This window comes from Cebidichthys violaceus, unplaced genomic scaffold, assembly GCF_023349555.1.
Source record: "Cebidichthys violaceus isolate CVI_PGR_0920_01 unplaced genomic scaffold, fCebVio1.0.p SCAF_7, whole genome shotgun sequence".
Classification (NCBI taxonomy): domain Eukaryota; kingdom Metazoa; phylum Chordata; class Actinopteri; order Perciformes; family Stichaeidae; genus Cebidichthys; species Cebidichthys violaceus.
Genome location: NW_027176927.1, coordinates 13,050,015 through 13,068,545, shown reverse-complemented (window position 1 = coordinate 13,068,545; position 18,531 = coordinate 13,050,015). Strand labels below are relative to the sequence as shown.

Below are 18,531 nucleotides of genomic sequence, written 5' to 3'. Positions count from 1 at the left end.
CACAACTTGAAAAGGTGATCTTTTGCATCTTATGTGTGTTCTTTATTGACCAGCGCCTGAAAAGTTGTGCTAATGGTGAAAAATGAATTCCCATATAAAGAAGGAACTACATTTTTTGGGGGGACATTTCATCAAAGATTTGTATATATTTGTCTTCATTTGTATGGATGCATGTTATGAACTTTGCTCATATAAATTTGTTTTATTTAGCTACATACTGCCAAGGTATGGATGTAGTTGTCTCAGTGGCCTGAGTATATGTTAATTGGGATTCCCTTGATGTTTTCTCTAAGTAGTGAATGATTGTAATGAGCTACCAGGGGAAGCAGCGCTGCCTCTCTCACACCTCCTGCTCTCTGTTCGTTAGACTCCCTCACAGAGGTCACTGCTCAAAACCTGTTCACCGGTCACGAGGTTCCCCTGGTCATATCCCACAGGGAGGCGTTTGATGGCTATCTGGATACTGTGATCGGTGAGTGTATAGGTGTGTTTGTGTGTGTGTGTGTGTGTGTGTGTGTGTGTGTGTGTGTGTGTGTGTGTGTGTGTGTGTGTGTGTGTGTGGGTTTAACAATCATCTAGAAATTGTAGCTGTAGTAGCCATTTGTCGTATAAAACAAAATAAAACAAATAATAATCAAACGCCACTGATGCACCGTGGTTGGTAATTTACGCAGGCAGGAAAGAGTAGATTGTCCATGCAGGCTTCCGATTTTCTTATTTATTTGATAAATCAAACAAAACAAGCAAACAAACAAAAAGAACAAAGAAACTCCTTTCTCACGCTGTCTCTCCTGTTTTTGCTGGTAAAAAAACTATAGGCCCACCCCGGTGCATGCTGGTCCTATCTACCTACTCCTATATATAGCCAAAGGTGCCCACAGTGTTTACCCAAAGAACTAACAAACTAAATAACCCAAAACTAAGTACTTAAAAAATAAACATAATATAACTAAACAAATTACTATTAAAGAGAAAAAACAATGTTAATATATCAAACAATCAATCTAATCTAAATAAGCAAACATCTAGCATAATTAAACAATACTACTTATTAATTAAACAACAAAATACTTATATCAAATAAATAGCTCCAACAGTAGCGGTTAAGTAAGAAAGTAATTTGTATTCATCTCTGAGCTGTTGTAATAGACAGAGGCTGACTCTTGATCAAACGGGAACACAGGATGTCCATAGATGAGATGAATAATCATGATCGCTTTTTGATTTTCCCTCATTAAATCTGTACCAAACAAAAATGAGAAGATGTAAATAAAGATGAGCAACAGAAAAACGTTTTTGTGGATTTGATGGTGCAAAAGATGCTGCCTTAACACTCCTAGCATGTTGAAGATGGACACTTTAACGATATGTCTTACCATGCAGTGTTGTGGATACCATAATGATGTGAAACCAGTGGGTGTGTATCTCACAGAGTGGAGGTGGAACCCAAGGGATCGTTAACGATTAGTCACATCACAACATGCTTAGAGAGGTTTATTTTTAAATTTTTTTACTATCTCAAGAGATCGATTATGTGTGTCCATATTGTCTTTTTACTGTTACATATTCGTGCTGCATCTGTGTCTGACAGGTATTCCAGACTGTAGTGAGGAGGATCTGTCTGTGGCCAGAGCTCTGAATCTGAGGTGGACAACTGTGCTGAAAAGTGATGAAGACGGGAGACAAACGCTGATCAACTCTGATGAGGTCGGCACTGTTGATGGTGACCCCAACATTGATAAAAATTATTCAAGATTATTAAACTTTGATTTTGCTGCATCTGTAGTACAGCTTCTCTCTTTAACTTCTACAGAAAATTAAGAATTGATTAAGAATCGCTCTTTTGTCCTCTTCTCTCTGTAGTTCTCAGGCCTCACCAGAGAGCGGGCATTTGACTCCGTTACCCAGAAGGCTAGCGAGCAAAAGATTGGTGGCCACCTCACCAGCTCCAAGCTCAGGGACTGGTTGATATCAAGGCAGAGATACTGGGGCACACCCATCCCCGTAGTGCATTGTGGGTCTTGTGGTCCAGTTGCTGTCCCTGAGGAGGAGTTACCAGTTACATTACCAAAGCTGCCGTCTCTCAAGGAAAAGGGTGCGTCGCCTCTGGAAGCTGCTCATGACTGGGTCAACTGCAAGTGTCCCAGGTAAGAACATGTTTCATTTATTGTTTTATTGAAACACAAACCAATCTTTAGATCTTTCCAAACATTCTAAATGTGCTGTTGCAATCTGGCAGGAGCGGGTTTGGTTAGCAAGCATAAAAATGTAATTAATGATATTAATGGAATTATGAATATCAATAGGATTATTAACATAGATTAATAACACCAGGGCACCACCCTGAGATCAGAGACCAATAACCAAGCTGTGGCTTAAGTCTCAAAATTAAGTCAAAATGTCAATAGTTAAAGTAATATTTCGCACAAGCTCTGAGTATGTACGGAGGCGTTTATACTCTATCTGCTGTGCGCTGCATTATTATTGTGTGTGTGTGTGTGTGTGTGTGTGTGTGTGTGTGTGCGGTAGGCAGGAAAAGAAGAGGAAAGCACTCAAAGCAAAGTAGATCCTCACCGCACCTTGGAAGTTAAATTATAGTAACTGTAACTTCATCACACAGAAGCCCGATTGGCGAACTCGAATGTCGACTTAAAGAATCTAGGATTTCTATAATCTTCCTTCTGCAGGTTAGAGTGGGGGAGCACTGGGAAAGTTATCCGTTCCTCCTTCAGGATCCAAATGTGTTCGTGAACTCACAAACAGTCTGTTGGTTGCCGAGCGAGGTTAGGACTTTCCTCTAGGTTGTTCAGGTACCACAGTTGTTACCCCTTTGTAGCAATGGAAATTGTAATGGGAAGGCGCAGTGAGAGGGTGTGCGCCAGTGTTTATGGCCTTGGTGACGCGTTGGCCCTGTCACAGGGCCTCTCTCGGGTTCCCGTGGGCCTTGTCCAAGGAGTCACTAGTGTTGTTGTGGTTCAAACCAATTCTCACCTTCAGGTGAGATTTTTAACGCCTGATGGGGTTTTGGCGCGGTTTTCACAGTTGAGGCTTTCAATTTTACATGGAGGCCTCTCTCTTTGTCTCACCCCACATGGTGTCCCAACAGTGCTCCTTTGTATTTTTTGTTGCAATGTTTAAGGCAGAAGCTGACAGGATGTAAACTTAGACCAAAGCTGTTTCCCTAGCAACAGAATAGCAATGAAAAAGTCTATGCTTTATCCCAATGGCCTTCTCCGTTGTTATCATCAACATATTACATCCCAAGGAAAACCCTCAGTGTTAGTCCGTATGTTTATCATATGAAAAATGCCATGTTTGATTTTTTGACTGTCTTGTGACTCAGAGGCTCTTCTGTAGGAGCTCATTGTGTCAAACCTGTTGAAACTAATAGCCAATCAATATATTTTATTCTATAATCACCATTCATATACTTTTTTCTTGTGATGGTTGTGAGGTCTGCCTCTTAATATTAAAATGCATGCAGAAATGATGCACATCAAGCACACAAAAGACTCAAAGCCAGTAGCGTGTGCATATCCTTCAGTGCTAACAAGCATTTCTTTGTTCATAAAACATTTGCAAAGCCAATATTTCCTAAAAGTTGGAAACCTGAATAGTTTACATCCATGCTTACTAGCTTGTGGTCTTCTCCTTCACTGCCTTTGTTGCCTCATTTGTTTTTCTTGACAGTTGATCAGTGGAATGGTGTGAAACTGTTGGCTGGATTTTATATTGCGTCAAACGTGCGTGTGACAGGAAACCTGACGGGCAGGTGGTTCGTTGCACAGAATAATTTGAAAAGACATCACTGGAAAGTGTTTGGAAAAGGACAGGCACTTTCAAAAAAATACTTACGAAAAATACAACTACCAGTCTATCACTATTCGAGGAATTAGTCCAAAAACCTGTTAATGAGTCAGCATTTTTGCACTTCCAGTTCGCATGTCTCAAAGTCAGAGGGTTTTTGGTTGCTTGAAATAAGGTCTGTGGTTAACAGAAGCTTAAGAGATTTTTTTACATTTTGTTCTAAAACATAAAATACGTCATCTGATCACAACTCACATGACAACTTATGAAAACGGGTCAGAAGAAGGCATTCATCCATTTTAAGGGGTCATACGCCAAAAAGATTGGAAACCCCTGATTTAAGTAAGTGACAATTGACAATTTAAAATGGTTACGTCTGTGTTGTTCTAAAAGTATTTTAAACGTCTTGTCAAAGTGAATGTGGAGATCCCTTAAATCATTTCTCTTACTCATAGTCATTACATTACATTACATTACATTACATTACATTACAGTCATTTAGCAGACGCTTTTATCCAAAGCGACTTACAATAAGTGCATCAACATTGGTAATCAAAAGAACTACTAGTCACCAGAAGTCATAAGTACATTTCTTTTTCCAAACAAGCATCTAAGAGCATGAAGCAGAGCATAACTCAGAGCCAAAGTACAGTGCAGAAACAAGAAAAACAGTTAGTGCTATAAGTAATATGAATACAATAAGTGCAACAAGCTAGTATGAAAACAATAAGCGCTAAGTGGAAGGCTCAGGGTAGCACTTCCTGAAGAGGTGGGTTTTCAGCCTGCGCCGAAAGATGGGCAGCAACTCCGCTGTCCTGACGTCAGTGGGAAGTTCATTCCACCACTGTGGGGCCAGGACAGAAAACAGCCGTGACCGGGTCGATCGGCTGCCAGGACCTCTGAGCGACGGGGCGACCAATCACCCCGAGGCAGCAGAGCGAAGTGATCAGGTGGGGGTGTAGGGCTTGATCACGGCCTGGAGATACGAAGGAGCTGTTCCTTTCACTGCCCTGTAGGCTAGCACCAGAGTCTTAAACTGGATGCGAGCTCTTACAGGTAGCCAGTGTAGAGAACGGAGAAAGGAAGTTGTGTGGGAGAACTTGGGGCGATTGAACACCAGGCGAGCTGCGGCTTTCTGGACAAGCTCCAGAGGTCTGATGGCCGACACCGGGGCTCCGGCGAGTAGAGAGTTGCAGTAGTCCAGGCGGGAGATGACAAGAGCCTGGATGAGAACCTGCGCCGTCTCGTCAGTGAGGAAGGGGCGAATCCTCCTGATGTTGTAGAGCAGGAATCTGCAGGAGCATGTAATGGTAATCATTTACAGAGTAAGCAAAACTGATCTTGTAAATATGATGCAGAAATGGTGATGGATGTGTTTTTTTCAGGCAAAATGACACTGGGGAAATGACATTATGGTGTTTGTAGAGTGAGAACTGAATGATGTGCAAACCCTTTCCAGTGCCAAGCCTCTCCTCCGTACTTCCTGTGTATCCTCAGGAGACCAGCACCGGCTAAATGAGCCCTCTGTCAGCGCAGGCTGAGAGGATTGACAGCTTTACAAGAACATGGAGCACTGAGAGCGAGCCTGTGAATTTTGTGATTAATAATTTTCCTCTGATGGGGTAATGTAATAAGAGGCATCTGTGACAGGAGCAGCATGAGATGATGATGATGATGATGGGGGGTTACATAAACCAGCTGTGCCTCGTGGGACACACAGAAATACTGAACGCGCACGCACACACATTAACCTTTTGTACGGATGCGTAATTACACACAACATGTTTGAAAATGTTTGAGAATGCCTACTCAGCCGAGTCCCTCGCTGACATGGGAATTCCTCTCTGAATGAGACTAATCATCGTCACGGCACCATGTTGATTAAAACAACGGCCCACTCAGTCGCAGATGGCACAAGTCATCAGATTGTGTTCAGTCACTTCCACAAAGCTTCTATAATTCCTCCCCATCAGCGGTGATTGATGGCTATAATCGTCAAGACGCCGTTATCTCCTCTCTTCCCATCTCCCCTCCGTTGTTACGTTTCTGCGGAAATTTGTTCCCTTCACTCGTCAACCATGTCCAATTAAAGTTTGAGAGGAACACAGTCGAGCAGGGTGATGAGTGACGGGCTGCAGAAATGGGAGTTTTATTCGTCCTTGAGCAAGTAATTTTCTGAATGCTCATCTCGTCTCTCCGACCCTCTGCAGCGCTGTAAATTGGCCTGCCAACTGAATCCCTGCCTCGGCTTAGCCTAGCTTGGAAGGTGTGCATGCAAGTGTGTGTGGTGTTCCAATGAATTCACAGGTAAAGAGAGAGAAACCACCTAGTTAGTGCAACACACGCACACAGATGCACAGTAGATGGACTATTTCCTACGTGAAGAGAGCCGTCGTGGAGTGGGCAGCTGCCTCTCCTGGCTCATCTGTTTGAGAGCCTTTTGGCTCTTTCTGGCTGATCCTGCAAACACACATTCACACTTAACACACTCGTGCGTACAGGTTGCTTCAGGTTTAGTTACCTACTGTTGTTGTTGGGCTCCTTTCATGGCTTAGAGACGGGCCATCTTTAGAGAGAGCACCTCTGTGTGTTGTCTAATCTGATCCTCAGTAGTCTGACTGTGGCCCTGACCAGCCGCCTGTCAAATGACCACAACCTGGCCTCTGATTGGCTGGCCTGGTGTGAGAGAGGAGGGGGACAAATCTCATCTGCTTGAGCTGAGTCTTTTTTTTGTACAACTTTGTGACTTTTCTATTTTTTGTATTCTTTTGTGATGATTTGTTATATTGCTGGATTTGTATCATATGAGATAACACCTGGCTTCCAAATATTAACCTTGCTACACCTTAGCCTTGTTGCTAGGCAACCTTGAGCTCATACCTCCTCATCAGTGCCTTATTATAGACTGGTATGGTAGGTGGTCGAGGGGTGTGTGTCTGTGTTAGTGAGTGTGATATTAAACATTATTTTTCACCGTGAGATGAATGTTTGTGTGAGTGAAACTGAACAGAGACATCCCATGAGGTCCAGGATTCGATACCTGCTCTGTTGCACTTAGTAAAGCTCAGAGCTTTGCTTCTGTTTATCTTTCTGGGACACTGACTCCAACCCTATTGAGACTCATTATAAAGTAAAAAGCAGGCGCTTTCACCGATTCATTACGTGCTTTAAATCTGAACAAAAAGAAATCTCTCTTTTCCCGTGTCTTTGCAAATGTCCTCTTCTCCATTGTGAAAGTGATGTTGGCAGATTCCCATTACGTACCCAAGTGCTGTTTGGCTTGGAAGGAGAGGGGCACGAGGTGGCATTTCCAACACAAACACATGATCATGTGTTCTGCCTGCCAGTTGGTTCCCTGTTAGCACAGCCTGTTAGTCAGGGCACAGGGACAGGGCTCTGATGCCAGTCTGGCCTCAGCTGGGCTTCTCTGCAGGGACATGACCCCCCCACATCCAGATGAAGCCAGCTTCACACTCACACACAAATCACACAATGTGCCATTTCACTTAGCATACAAACAGACATCGTTCATTTGTTCGCATTCTAATTTGTGGGCCTAATATTGATTTTTGTGCTGCCTCTGCTACCTCTCTGTCTCAGATGTAAGGGCCCAGCAAGGAGGGAGACTGACACCATGGACACGTTTGTGGACTCCGCCTGGTATTACTTTAGATACACAGACCCTCATAACCCAGACAGGTATGAACAGCCTCCTCCTGAGACTTCACTTTCTTGTTTTTTCAACCATTTCTGACTCGCCACCAAAATGCAAGCTCTTTATTTTTTCCTCTTGCATCTGTTTGCTTGCACTGTGACAGGTTTTTAGCACAAATTGCACAGATCTTATTTACACTTTCTTCGTTCAAATGAGAATTAAATGAAAAGAAGAGAAGGCTGTTTCTTCTGCAGTGGGTGGATACGCATATCTATTTTTAGGTATTTAAAAAATAAATCTATGCTATATCAATAGAAACTTGATTTTCTCTCTTGACTCTCACACATTTCACTTTCACATGCACACCAACGTGTGCATGTGTCTATATGCGCTTATGTAAAGTTGTACTCCAGTACATAATTATGCCCACTTACCCGTTTCAAACATACACTCAGACACACAGTGACACAGTTACGCAAACGCAGACACTTTCCTGGAACTTGCATTCCCTGCCAATAGAGATTATGGAGCTACTGCTGTCACCTGCTGGGATTGTGGCGATACCCTGAGCTCAACAAAAGAGATTAATTTCCCAGTGCCCTGACCTAGCTGAAAAGCTGTTTTAAAAGGAGGGGGACTGCTCTCCCCATCACTTTTCTTAGCGGGACAGATTATGGCACAACAGAAAAGGCAATTACACCATTTGTGCATTTCAGTTAGCCTGCTGAGCCTTCTGTGCACAAGGGGAAACGATGAAAATAGGAAACCAGAGATGTTGAAAGTACCAAGTAAGAGGAAGGAAATAGGAAAAGGGTGTTAAATGGAAGTGTGTGTGTGTGTGTGTGTGTGTGTGTGTGTGTGTTAGAGTTCCCTGGGCTAAATTATTTTCAGCCTTGTGAGCTCATAACCTTTTTCCCTGGCTCAGTTATCCGGAGACACCATCAGCCAGAGAGAGAGAGGGAGGGAGGGCGAGAGGCAGAGAAGAGTGGAGGAGAGTAATGGCTGGTGTGAAAGGTGACACACAGAGATAGTAGACTGTTCTAAAGAAGTATCATTAGGTGAAATCCCTTCCGCTGCTGACCATCATGCCAGTCAGGCTCAACACATCAAATAAAAAATCTGAGAGAAGCAGCCCAGTCTCAGTTCGTCTCAGATAGATTTTCCTCCACAAATACTTTACTGTGAACACAAGAAGCTGTATTTGGGGTTCTTCATGGAAGTCTTCATAGCCATATTTGAAACTCATATTACTTGACCACCACTTTTTTTTGTGAAGCCAGTGAGATAGAGGAGGCTTCAGGATGCTTCTGTTCACTTCATCCCCGGAGCCTTGTGTATCAGATTCAGCCTGCCCCCTAGAGGAAGTGTGTGTTTATGTGGATGGATAAAGCACATAACAATTAGTGCATGTGTGACAAAATGTTGTTTAAGAACATGTTGTCAAATTTGATATCGACAAACTGTATTCTCAGTTCCTGATTCATCCAACAATAAACTTTATTTGTAATGAACAATTAATACAAAGTATAGCTGTTTACTAAAAGGCTTGTAATCTAACACGGTATAGAAAGCTTGTATCTACAGTAGGTCTCCAAAGCTCTTCCATGTGCTGTTGTAAACATGTAGTGTCTGTGTTTCCTGGAAAGAGAGAGGAAGTCATGCATTTGATATTTAGTTGGAGTCGTTGATATAAACAACATGGATCATTTAGAAAAGAGAAAACAACATCTACAGAAACTATATCTAAAGAAAAAAATGTCACAATGTATGTTTTTTGTCTCTGGGAAGTGCAATTGTGTAATTATGAAGTGCAATTTTTAAAGGGTTTTCCAACTCAAAATTGCTTCAAAGTAATGAAATATACAATCTATTAGTGAAATACTTGGGCTTGGGTAACAGCAGACTTATTGCATACGACTCCTAATACAAATATCTTGTTTTTCTTTTCACGCTTTTATTGTTAACATATCTCTTGATACTATGCATTCAAAGGGCGGCTTCACAACACCGCTCCCCCAAACCTGTTGTTCCCCTCCAGGCCTTTTGAGCGCCACCTAGCGGATCACTGGCTGCCTGTGGACGTGTACATCGGAGGGAAGGAGCACGCTGTCATGCACTTGTACTACGCTCGCTTCCTCTGTCACTTCTGCAAGGATCAGGGTCTTGTCGCTCACAGGTACAGTACACAGTGCTTTATCTGCTTTTGCCGTGCACGTTCACGTGTGTATGATAATTAACAACTTCCTGTCTTTCAGGGAGCCTTTTCGGAAGCTGCTGGTTCAGGGTCTGATCAAGGGCCAGACTTTCAAACTAGCAGACAGTGGCCGGTACCTAAAGAGAGAAGAAATAGACTTCACAGGTACACACTTGCTGAATCTGCAGGGTGTTTGTCAGTGTGACACATCTGTAACAGATGAGAGAGGAGAGCAGAGGGCTTCCCTCCACGTGGCTCTGCCAGATACAACAAATGAGTCGTGACAACATTTTTGTTTCTTAATGTAGTGTGTAGTTAAATCCCTAATAACCCTTTTGTGCTGCTAAAAGCAATCCCTCTTTGTTTTGTGCTTTGTCATTTTTCCATCTTGAATGACACGTTCACTAGCTACTCTTGACAAAATCAAATCACAACAAATCTTTTGAAGAGATGTAAGAGAGCTCTTACAATTGGCTTCACACCCAAGGAGCTTCAGCTTCTCTCTATTGATAAGGGGATAAATAGAAGATACTGCTGTCAGAGACTCAGATTGACTAAGCCTTTCATGTTTTTCTATCTATTGTATTTTACTTATTGTGAGCGAACAGGAGCTAGCAGGAAAAATAAAAACACTTTGTCCAGCTATATCTGACCTATGACTCCTAACCTCCCTATTCTAGATAAGGAGCCGGTGGTGTATGGCGGTGGTCGTGTTGAGGTGACATGGGAGAAGATGAGCAAGTCTAAACACAACGGTCTGGACCCCCAGGAGGTGGTGCAGCAGTACGGCTTGGACACAGTTCGACTCTACACCCTTTACGCTGCACCACCTGAACAGGACATCCTCTGGAATGTCAAGAGTGAGCCATGAAGATTACACCAACACCATGTGTTATTATTTAGCATCATTAACTCATGTCAGAGCATGTTGGTTTTGTGAGATTTAGCTTTATCTATATGCCTCAAAGAAACCAATATCTCTTGTTTTCAAGTGAAGTAAATTCTGGATCGTTTTTCCCACAGTACGTCATATTGTAATATCCTTTTCTTCTGCGCCTGTGTGTGTTCACAACCTCAGCCGATGCCCTCCCTGGTGTCCTGCGATGGCAGTCTCGGCTCTGGCAGCTGGTGACCAAGCTGAGGGGGGCTCGGCAACTCGGAGACGTCCCCAGCCCCTCCCTGCTGAAAAAGAAAGAGCTGACAGAGACGAAGAAGATCTGGGAGAACAAGAACTACGCGGTTCAAGAGGTATAGTTTCAGACCGGCTGGAATAAATGGCTGAAAATGTGTCATGGTGACATTATTTAACAGTTAGATATTGCTACAGTCATTACCAGTAGGGGTCAGTAATGGGCCCACATTTAAAATGTTTCACAGCAAGTTATTTTTCATCTTCCTTCAATAAGATAAGTGAATCACACAATTGCAGCTGTCATCTTGGTCTATTTTGAATTAAATTTTTCTGCTATTACCATAGTACAAATTATCTGTGGTTCTTGTTTTTAATATGCAGTTTTAGATATTTTGTTACTTTTTACACCGCAATAGATTGCCATGCATAGTAAGATATATTTTTTCAGGATGCAAGGTATGAGAACATTCAAGGTAATATGTCACTCATCAAACAGCTGTAGTACATAGTGCATAGAGTTCCAGCCTTTCCATCCAAAGCTGAACATCTATCGCAACCTGAAACCCCAAGAGTAAAAGAAGGAGGCAATGGAAATTGATTTTAAATCCACTCCGTCTCCTCTCACCCTTTATAAATAGCCTCCTTTTACTGCCAGGTTTGATTCTCTCTCTCTCCACCCCTCAGGGCTGGTGTTTTTAAAGGACCTCTGGCTGTTTGCCATAAGCCCCCAAAGCCAAGGCTGTCTTTTGATCCGTCCCTCAGAAAAGCCTCGGTGATCGACCTCCTCCTCCCTTTTGCCCTTTCCAAACTGGTTCTTCTTCCCAGAAGGCTAAGCAGGGCAATGTTGACATGCTGTGTGCCTTCAGCCGGTTCACATGGTGATAACGGGAGGAGGCTCCTCTTTTAGGCCTCTCATTGTTTTATTTTAACCATTGTTTTTAAACTCTTTTTATTGGGGTTTTCAAAGGGAAGCAGTAGTAATATAAGAAAAATATTTTAAGTGCAGGCTTTAAGAGGACATAAAAAAATAGAAACGTAAATAAAACATATCAATGTTTTACAGTATAATACCTAAAGTTCAGTTCAAATAAAGACAACAGGAAAATGTATCACAATAAATAAATTAGAATAATGGAGTGAAAGATGTTGAATATGTCGATAGTGCTCTTGTGAATCTTGTTTAATCCAGGCCAGTTTGTGGGAAGGATTAGTGCACTGTTATTGAAGTGGTCGAAAAAGGGTTGCCAGATCTGGTAGACCTTGTTGTCACTACTTCTCAATGAAAATGTTTGTTTTTTTCCAAATGCAGGTGCTGCATGACATCTTTCAAAAAAGCAGAGTGGAGAGCCTGTGTTTGTTTCAAGTTTAGAAATATCAGTCTGCGTGCTAGCAGGGTTAAAGATCTCATCATGTTATGTTGACAGGTGGTTCTGTCATTCTTCCGAGGCAGACTCAAAGTTATTCCATGACACAAACACAGTCCACATGCTCAGTAACCAAAGCAGATGTTAAAGCCTCAGACTTGTGTTACCTGTATTTTCAGGTCACATCTCACTTCACAGAGGACTTCCTCTTCAACGCAGCCATTTCTCGACTGATGGGACTTACCAACACACTGAGTGTGAGTGAGCCCTCCAGCACCTTGAAGTAAAGATGTCACACTTCACTGTTTGCTCTCACACTTTGGAAATTACATTTGTGTGTGTGTGTGTGTGTGTGTGTGCGTGTGTGTGTGTGTTCAGAGTGCGACGGTCAGGGTGGTGCAGCACAGTGTGGAGTTTGAGGAAGCTCTGGCTGCGCTGGTTTTAATGACAGCACCCATGGCTCCGCACTTGGCTTCTGAACTTTGGGCAGGTTGGTGACTTGCAAATTATTAAAAAATAATTAATTCTGCACTCGTACTATGCTGTTCATTCATTTTTTTATTTTATGGATTTATTTTAGACTCATAATATCATGGCAGTCACCTTGTGATTAATTACATTTTGGACTGACACAGGGACAAAAGTATGTGCAGTTTGTGGTAAAAATAGATTATTTCTAATGTCTTTAAAAGGAAGTTGCCTCAGTCAGACGGTGCTTTTTATCTAACACCAATGCCCAGCAGTGACGCAATCAACAGCCGTTAAGTCGGTGACACTTTTTCATTTGTCTAACTGTTATGCATCCCAGACAAATAAGAACCATACAACCTTAAAGTAGACTCACTGTCCATCAAACGAAACTGAAACTATGCTGGGAGCTTTTGGGAAGCTCTCTGCACACAGCTAAAAGAAAAGAGTTTCCAGAAAAACGTATTGTCCACCTGACAGGTGACCTCTGGGAGGAAGAGGCGTGTGTGTTTTTAATGAGACTGTGTGTGTTTTGTTTGTTGCTCACATGTGTAATTTTAGAAACGGAACATGAAAGTGAGAAACAAGTGACCTCTGCTGCACTCAGTCACGTTGTATATTTTAGTCTTGCTGGTTTAAATGAGTCAGGACAGGAGATGGTGGGGTGTTGTTTGACCCTTCATCAAGACACTTTTTCTCTACATAAAAGAAAACATAAAAGTAATTTGTTTTGGCTCAATAAAAGACAACCCATTTACTTTATTCTGGTCTATTTACCCTCCATGTTTTTCTCCCCACCCCTTGGCTGAGTTGGTGTAGCGGCTGTTTGAGAGAGCCTCGGCACAAGAAACCATCTCAGTGGTGTGAAAGCAGATATTTTTGATATTATTCTCACGTGTGTTCTCCCGGGTCTCTTAACAGGTCTTTGCGAGGTAAGAAACCCCCTCAGCCACCTCCTCCAGCGGGGAGAAGACGTCCTGCAACAGTTCTGGCCAACTGTGGACCCCGAGTACCTGGAGGCCCCTGACTTTGTGGAGCTGTCTGTGCTGGTAGGATCACACATAAACACACACATCAAACTCATGCATGGTCAGCCAGACCAAAGAAACATCAAGCTAAAAAACAAAACTCTTATGTTTTTGTTTGAGACATAAAAGGTTTTCACTCCGCTCTTTGATCATTATATATATATATAACTTAATTAATTGGTATATTCACTCACGGTTGCTCTTGCATCCACTACGGTTTTCACTCAAACTCTCCACCCTTAAATCTAAAGTCTTCAGTCCATGATTACATTCATAGTCTGTAATTTCCCAGAGAGTCTATGATTATCGTGTGTGTGTGTGTGTGTGTGTGTGTGTGTGCATGTCTAGTGTTATGCTTTAAGCTAAATAGACAAGTGGGTCAATAATTAAACGCCAGTAACTGAGCCGCCGTGTTTTTCCTGACTCGCTGTTACTCTCTCACCATCATTTCTTGTGACTTTCTTTCCGCCTGTGAGCTCAATCACACAAATATCGAAAGCCCTCGGTTTGGCAGCGTCAGACAATCGGAGAGAATATCCAGCAGTGGAGGGAAGGTTTGGATCAGATCCAAGCATCACACATGCTAACACTGGCACGTGAATGAAAACACATACACACATGACTACATCTGAACGCATACACACACACACACACACACACACACACACACACACACACACACACACACACACACACACACACACAGAGGTCACTCTTCACAGTCCTGGATATCGACTCAGTTAATAGATAAAAGTCTCACACACGAGTCATAAATCCAATACACCCTGTCTCCACACACACACACACACACACACACACACACACACACACACACACACACACACACACACACACAGTACATACATGTATATTGGAGCTCCCAGTACTTGATGATGATGATGATGATGATGATGATGTTGGTTTTACTTCAGACTGAGCTCAGTTGTGGGTTTCCTCAGCCCTGTGGAGTTAACCTCGATTCCCTCTGTCCTCTAATCACGTACTTGGGTTTGTCCCAGAAGAGAGGCCGAGGCTGAGTGGCCTCTCTCTCTCTCACACACACACACACACACACACACACACACACACACACACACACACACACACACACACACACACACACACACACACACACACATCACTTTACAACCACTTCCAGAGATCACATTCACTGTGTGCACACATGCACTTGCTTCAGAACATTACAAGAGTGCCCTTCCCATACCTACCACTAACTATGTGTTTTAAGGGTTTGCTATATATATATGGAAGGAGAGGTGGAGTCTGTTATTTGGGTCCTTTTATGCCAGGAAGGAAGAGTTTGGGTAATGTCTGACATGGCAGAACTGCTTGCAGATGGAGAATTGTTTCAAGGGAAACATTTGGGGGAACAAATTAGAATCCCATCTATTTCTCTCCTCATTTCTCCCCCTCAGATAAACAACAAGGCCTGTGGGACAGTGGCCGTGCCTCTGCAGGTGTCCAAAGACTGTGAACGGGTGCAGCAGCTCATCGTGGAGAGTCCGTTTGGACAGAAGCTTCTTGGCGACCGCAGCATCAAGAGAGCCATCCTTTCCCCCAGGACTGCCCTCATCAACTTCCTCATTGACGAGTGATATTTGTGCATTCAACGCTGCTTTTGTAACTGTCAGTCATTGACTCGGCACAAAGAGAGAGAGACAAAAGAGGGTGAATTTTTATATTAATTAAGACAAAGTTTATATTAACTGTCACAAATTCAATGTAAATATGTCTAAAAGATATTTTATTTATACTTCGCTGTCTCGGAAAGCAGTGGGATTTCTTGTCTCTTTTTAAATTTTCCAAGAGAGATTAGGCACCTGTCTCTTTCAGATCATCCTCCCGTTTCGTCAGACTCTCTTGACAATCCCAAAAAAGCCCAAACACCACTTCAGATTACAGTGTTCCATCAGATTTCTCCTTTCTCCCTTAACACCACTTTCAGCATCGCACCCAGGACCACAACTTCACACCTCTCCGTCTCCCATCTGCCTAATGTCTCAGCTGAGTCACACTGTCCAGATCTGCCTTATCGGTGTTTGTCACTCTGCTGCTGCTTTTGATCTCTTCTAAGCGCCATACACAGATACACGTTTGGCTTCTGGACCTGCCACTGTGCTCTGTGAACCCTATTGCCATCACTATATAGGCATATTGTAGGTCACTGAAGAGCCTCATGTGGAGTGGGATTTTGTAGCTTACCATTATTTTGTGGCTGCACTGTGCTTATTAATCAGCTCGGCGTCTCTGTCTCAGCATTGGGTCAACATGAGTCAGACATCGGCACTGAAATGTATCCATGTGCACACCCACTGGCCTATCTTTAATGGCTTGGTGAGTAAGCATTTCTTTGATATGTGGTAGCACTTGCAGTGCCCACGTTGCCTTTAAACCAAGATTTTCGGTAGCTGCTGAACAGAAGTGTCATATTTTGTCTGGGATCAGTGTACGAATGAAGATAAAGGAATGTGAACTCATTGAAAAGTGAGATGTGTGTCACTTTTGCAAGGTCAGCTTCCATTTGAGGAAGTGCTGTTATTTTTATAGTATAAGACGGTCAGCTTGTGACTGATAAAACTCATGCTGTATCACGTTGTGAGGTGATAGAGGGTTTGCTTTTCTTAAAAACATGATGAATAAAAACAATTGTGGACAGAAGAAAACACAGAACATTCATTGCTGATCCCCCCCCCCCCCCCCCCTAACTTTTTTTTCCATATTTCTATGCTCCATCTCTGACCATCAGGTGACAGGAAAAGGCTCACAGGAGAGAAAGAATAACAGGAAGAGAAACCAGGAATAAGAGGAGGGGAGCAAAAAGCCAACGCTGCATTAGATATTCTCTGTATTGTCTCAGATTCTGTGAATTTGATCTCTACCAGATGCTGCAACAGCACAAGACAGCAAGTACTAGACAAACAGGGGTATTTTGTCTTCTGGCAACTCATTTTTGTGAGCCTTGTTTTCTTTCACGCTGGCTGTATATCATATATAAATAATTGTGTCAGGTATTTTTTCACTCTTTCCCTTCTACTCTCCATCCTAACACCAGCTAATAAACGGGTCTGAAGTGGTAAGCTAAAGCTGCCATGTCATTGAAAAGACAAACATTGTAGTCACTTCAGATCGGTCAGAAATGCCAGGAAAATATTTACAGACTGATATTACCTTGGCTTTGAATAAATAGATAAGTAGCATATTTCTTAACAGTGTAATTCAACCAAAGGAGGTCTGAGCTGAACTGATGCATTTCCTCTAATAAGTAATTTCGTCACTTCAATAACAACCTCTGGAGTCCAAAACCCTCTGAACACCAAAACACACGTGTGTATATAGTTCAATGAATATAGCACGTAGAACCTCCATAGAGATGCATGACTTAAACGTTGCAGTGAAAAATGAGGCCACAGAGAGTAAAATGTGGCCGGAGCCAAAAACATCCCAAAACTGCTCAGGGTTCAGAGGGTTAACACTTTTTGTCAGCTCTGCAGTTTCCATGACGACCAGAATTATTGAATAGGCAACAGAATTGAACTATGACTCACTTTCTCTTCTGACCACAGCCGTTGTCTCTCTTACACATGGGATGTAAGTTACGGCATGAATTGTCTTTGCTGAGTTAAAAGGAAACCCCTTCCTCTTGAGAAGCTCTGCATGGGGAAAAAAAAAAAGAAAAAAGGGTGGTGTGCACACAGCAGTCACAGTCACCCTCCACTGCACCGGTTGAGTCCCTGGACTGGGCCGTCTATTCTCTGGGGGGGAGGCGTAGTAATGCTGCAGCTCATTATCTTAGAGGCTGACCTCAATGGTGGTAATTTGGTCATCCAAGGATTTTTTGTGTGCGTGTGAGCTCAATGTATCAGCAGATTTTTTATTGTTTTGGGATCCAGCTAAACACTTGGCATGTATGTGAAGGCACCACACTTAAAAACAAAGTTATTTATTTACTGTACATCTCCATAGACACAGTCTGTTAGTCATTTGGACCTTTTAGGAATGAAAATAAGCTTTTTATCTGCCGGAGCTGTTAAATCCATTAATTTCAATCAGAACATCTGTTGTAAAGCACACAGTGGATATATCGCCCCCAAAGCTGCAGCTGCTTCAAAGTTAAAGCCTTTTAAAGTAAATGTCAATAGCAGCTGCCCTATTTGTATTTGACTCAAATTTTGCAATTGCAAATGCTTTTATGCAAAAGTCCCGTATAACAAACTCCTAATCAGCAGTCTAAGGATAGATGGTGCTGTACTGTATGTTGTTGTAAAAAACCTCTGGGATAAAGTGATAGATACAACTGACTTGACTCCTTGTTTCCTACATGACAGCAACAGACGCCTCTACACATGTGTGAATAAGGCTTTGTATGCCTCAAGAAGTATTACTGTAAAAATTGATAATACTTAATAAATTCCAGTACATATTGTGAATGTTTTTGCCTTTACTGCCCATCCCTGAAGATCTGTTATTAAAAAGGAATGTGTGGAGGGTTTAAATACTGGGAAATTAAGTTCTTCTCTGTTTCATTCCAATTGTTCCTTTAATGAGGTGCTAATGACACAAATTATCAATTAACATAATTGATGAAACCAAATAGTCTCAAATTTTCCAAAACCCCCTGCTGCTGTCACCACATGTCTTCACCTTTAACCAACACCAGGAGATATTACAGGAAGTAATTTGCAATACACATGAGCACTTTAATGTTGAAGATGACTCCCAAAAATGTCCATACAGTTTTATATTTGAAATCACAGTCAATCCCTTAATATAATCGAGTGATACTTGTTCAAATGTATCTTACGGTCATGAACATTATAAATAGCATATGCGTTCATCTTTGCCGCAATGACAAATTTCTCTTA

The 18,531-nt window shown here is 42.4% G+C and overlaps 1 protein-coding gene across 1 annotated transcript in view; it reads left to right on the top strand.

The window, feature by feature from the left end:
- The window catches only part of lars2 (leucyl-tRNA synthetase 2, mitochondrial), a 34,984-nt gene extending 16,892 nt beyond the window's left edge, over positions 1-18,092 (top strand). Inside the window, exons 10-21 of the mRNA XM_068735627.1 lie at positions 368-472; positions 1,592-1,707; positions 1,864-2,147; positions 7,408-7,506; positions 9,501-9,638; positions 9,718-9,821; positions 10,337-10,516; positions 10,735-10,904; positions 12,332-12,409; positions 12,531-12,642; positions 13,542-13,669; positions 15,085-18,092. Of these exons, the coding sequence (XP_068591728.1) occupies positions 368-472; positions 1,592-1,707; positions 1,864-2,147; positions 7,408-7,506; positions 9,501-9,638; positions 9,718-9,821; positions 10,337-10,516; positions 10,735-10,904; positions 12,332-12,409; positions 12,531-12,642; positions 13,542-13,669; positions 15,085-15,264 (1,694 nt within the window). The 3' untranslated portion in view covers positions 15,265-18,092. The remainder of the gene's footprint in view (positions 1-367; positions 473-1,591; positions 1,708-1,863; positions 2,148-7,407; positions 7,507-9,500; positions 9,639-9,717; positions 9,822-10,336; positions 10,517-10,734; positions 10,905-12,331; positions 12,410-12,530; positions 12,643-13,541; positions 13,670-15,084) is intronic.
- Positions 18,093-18,531: the final 439 nt, after the last annotated feature.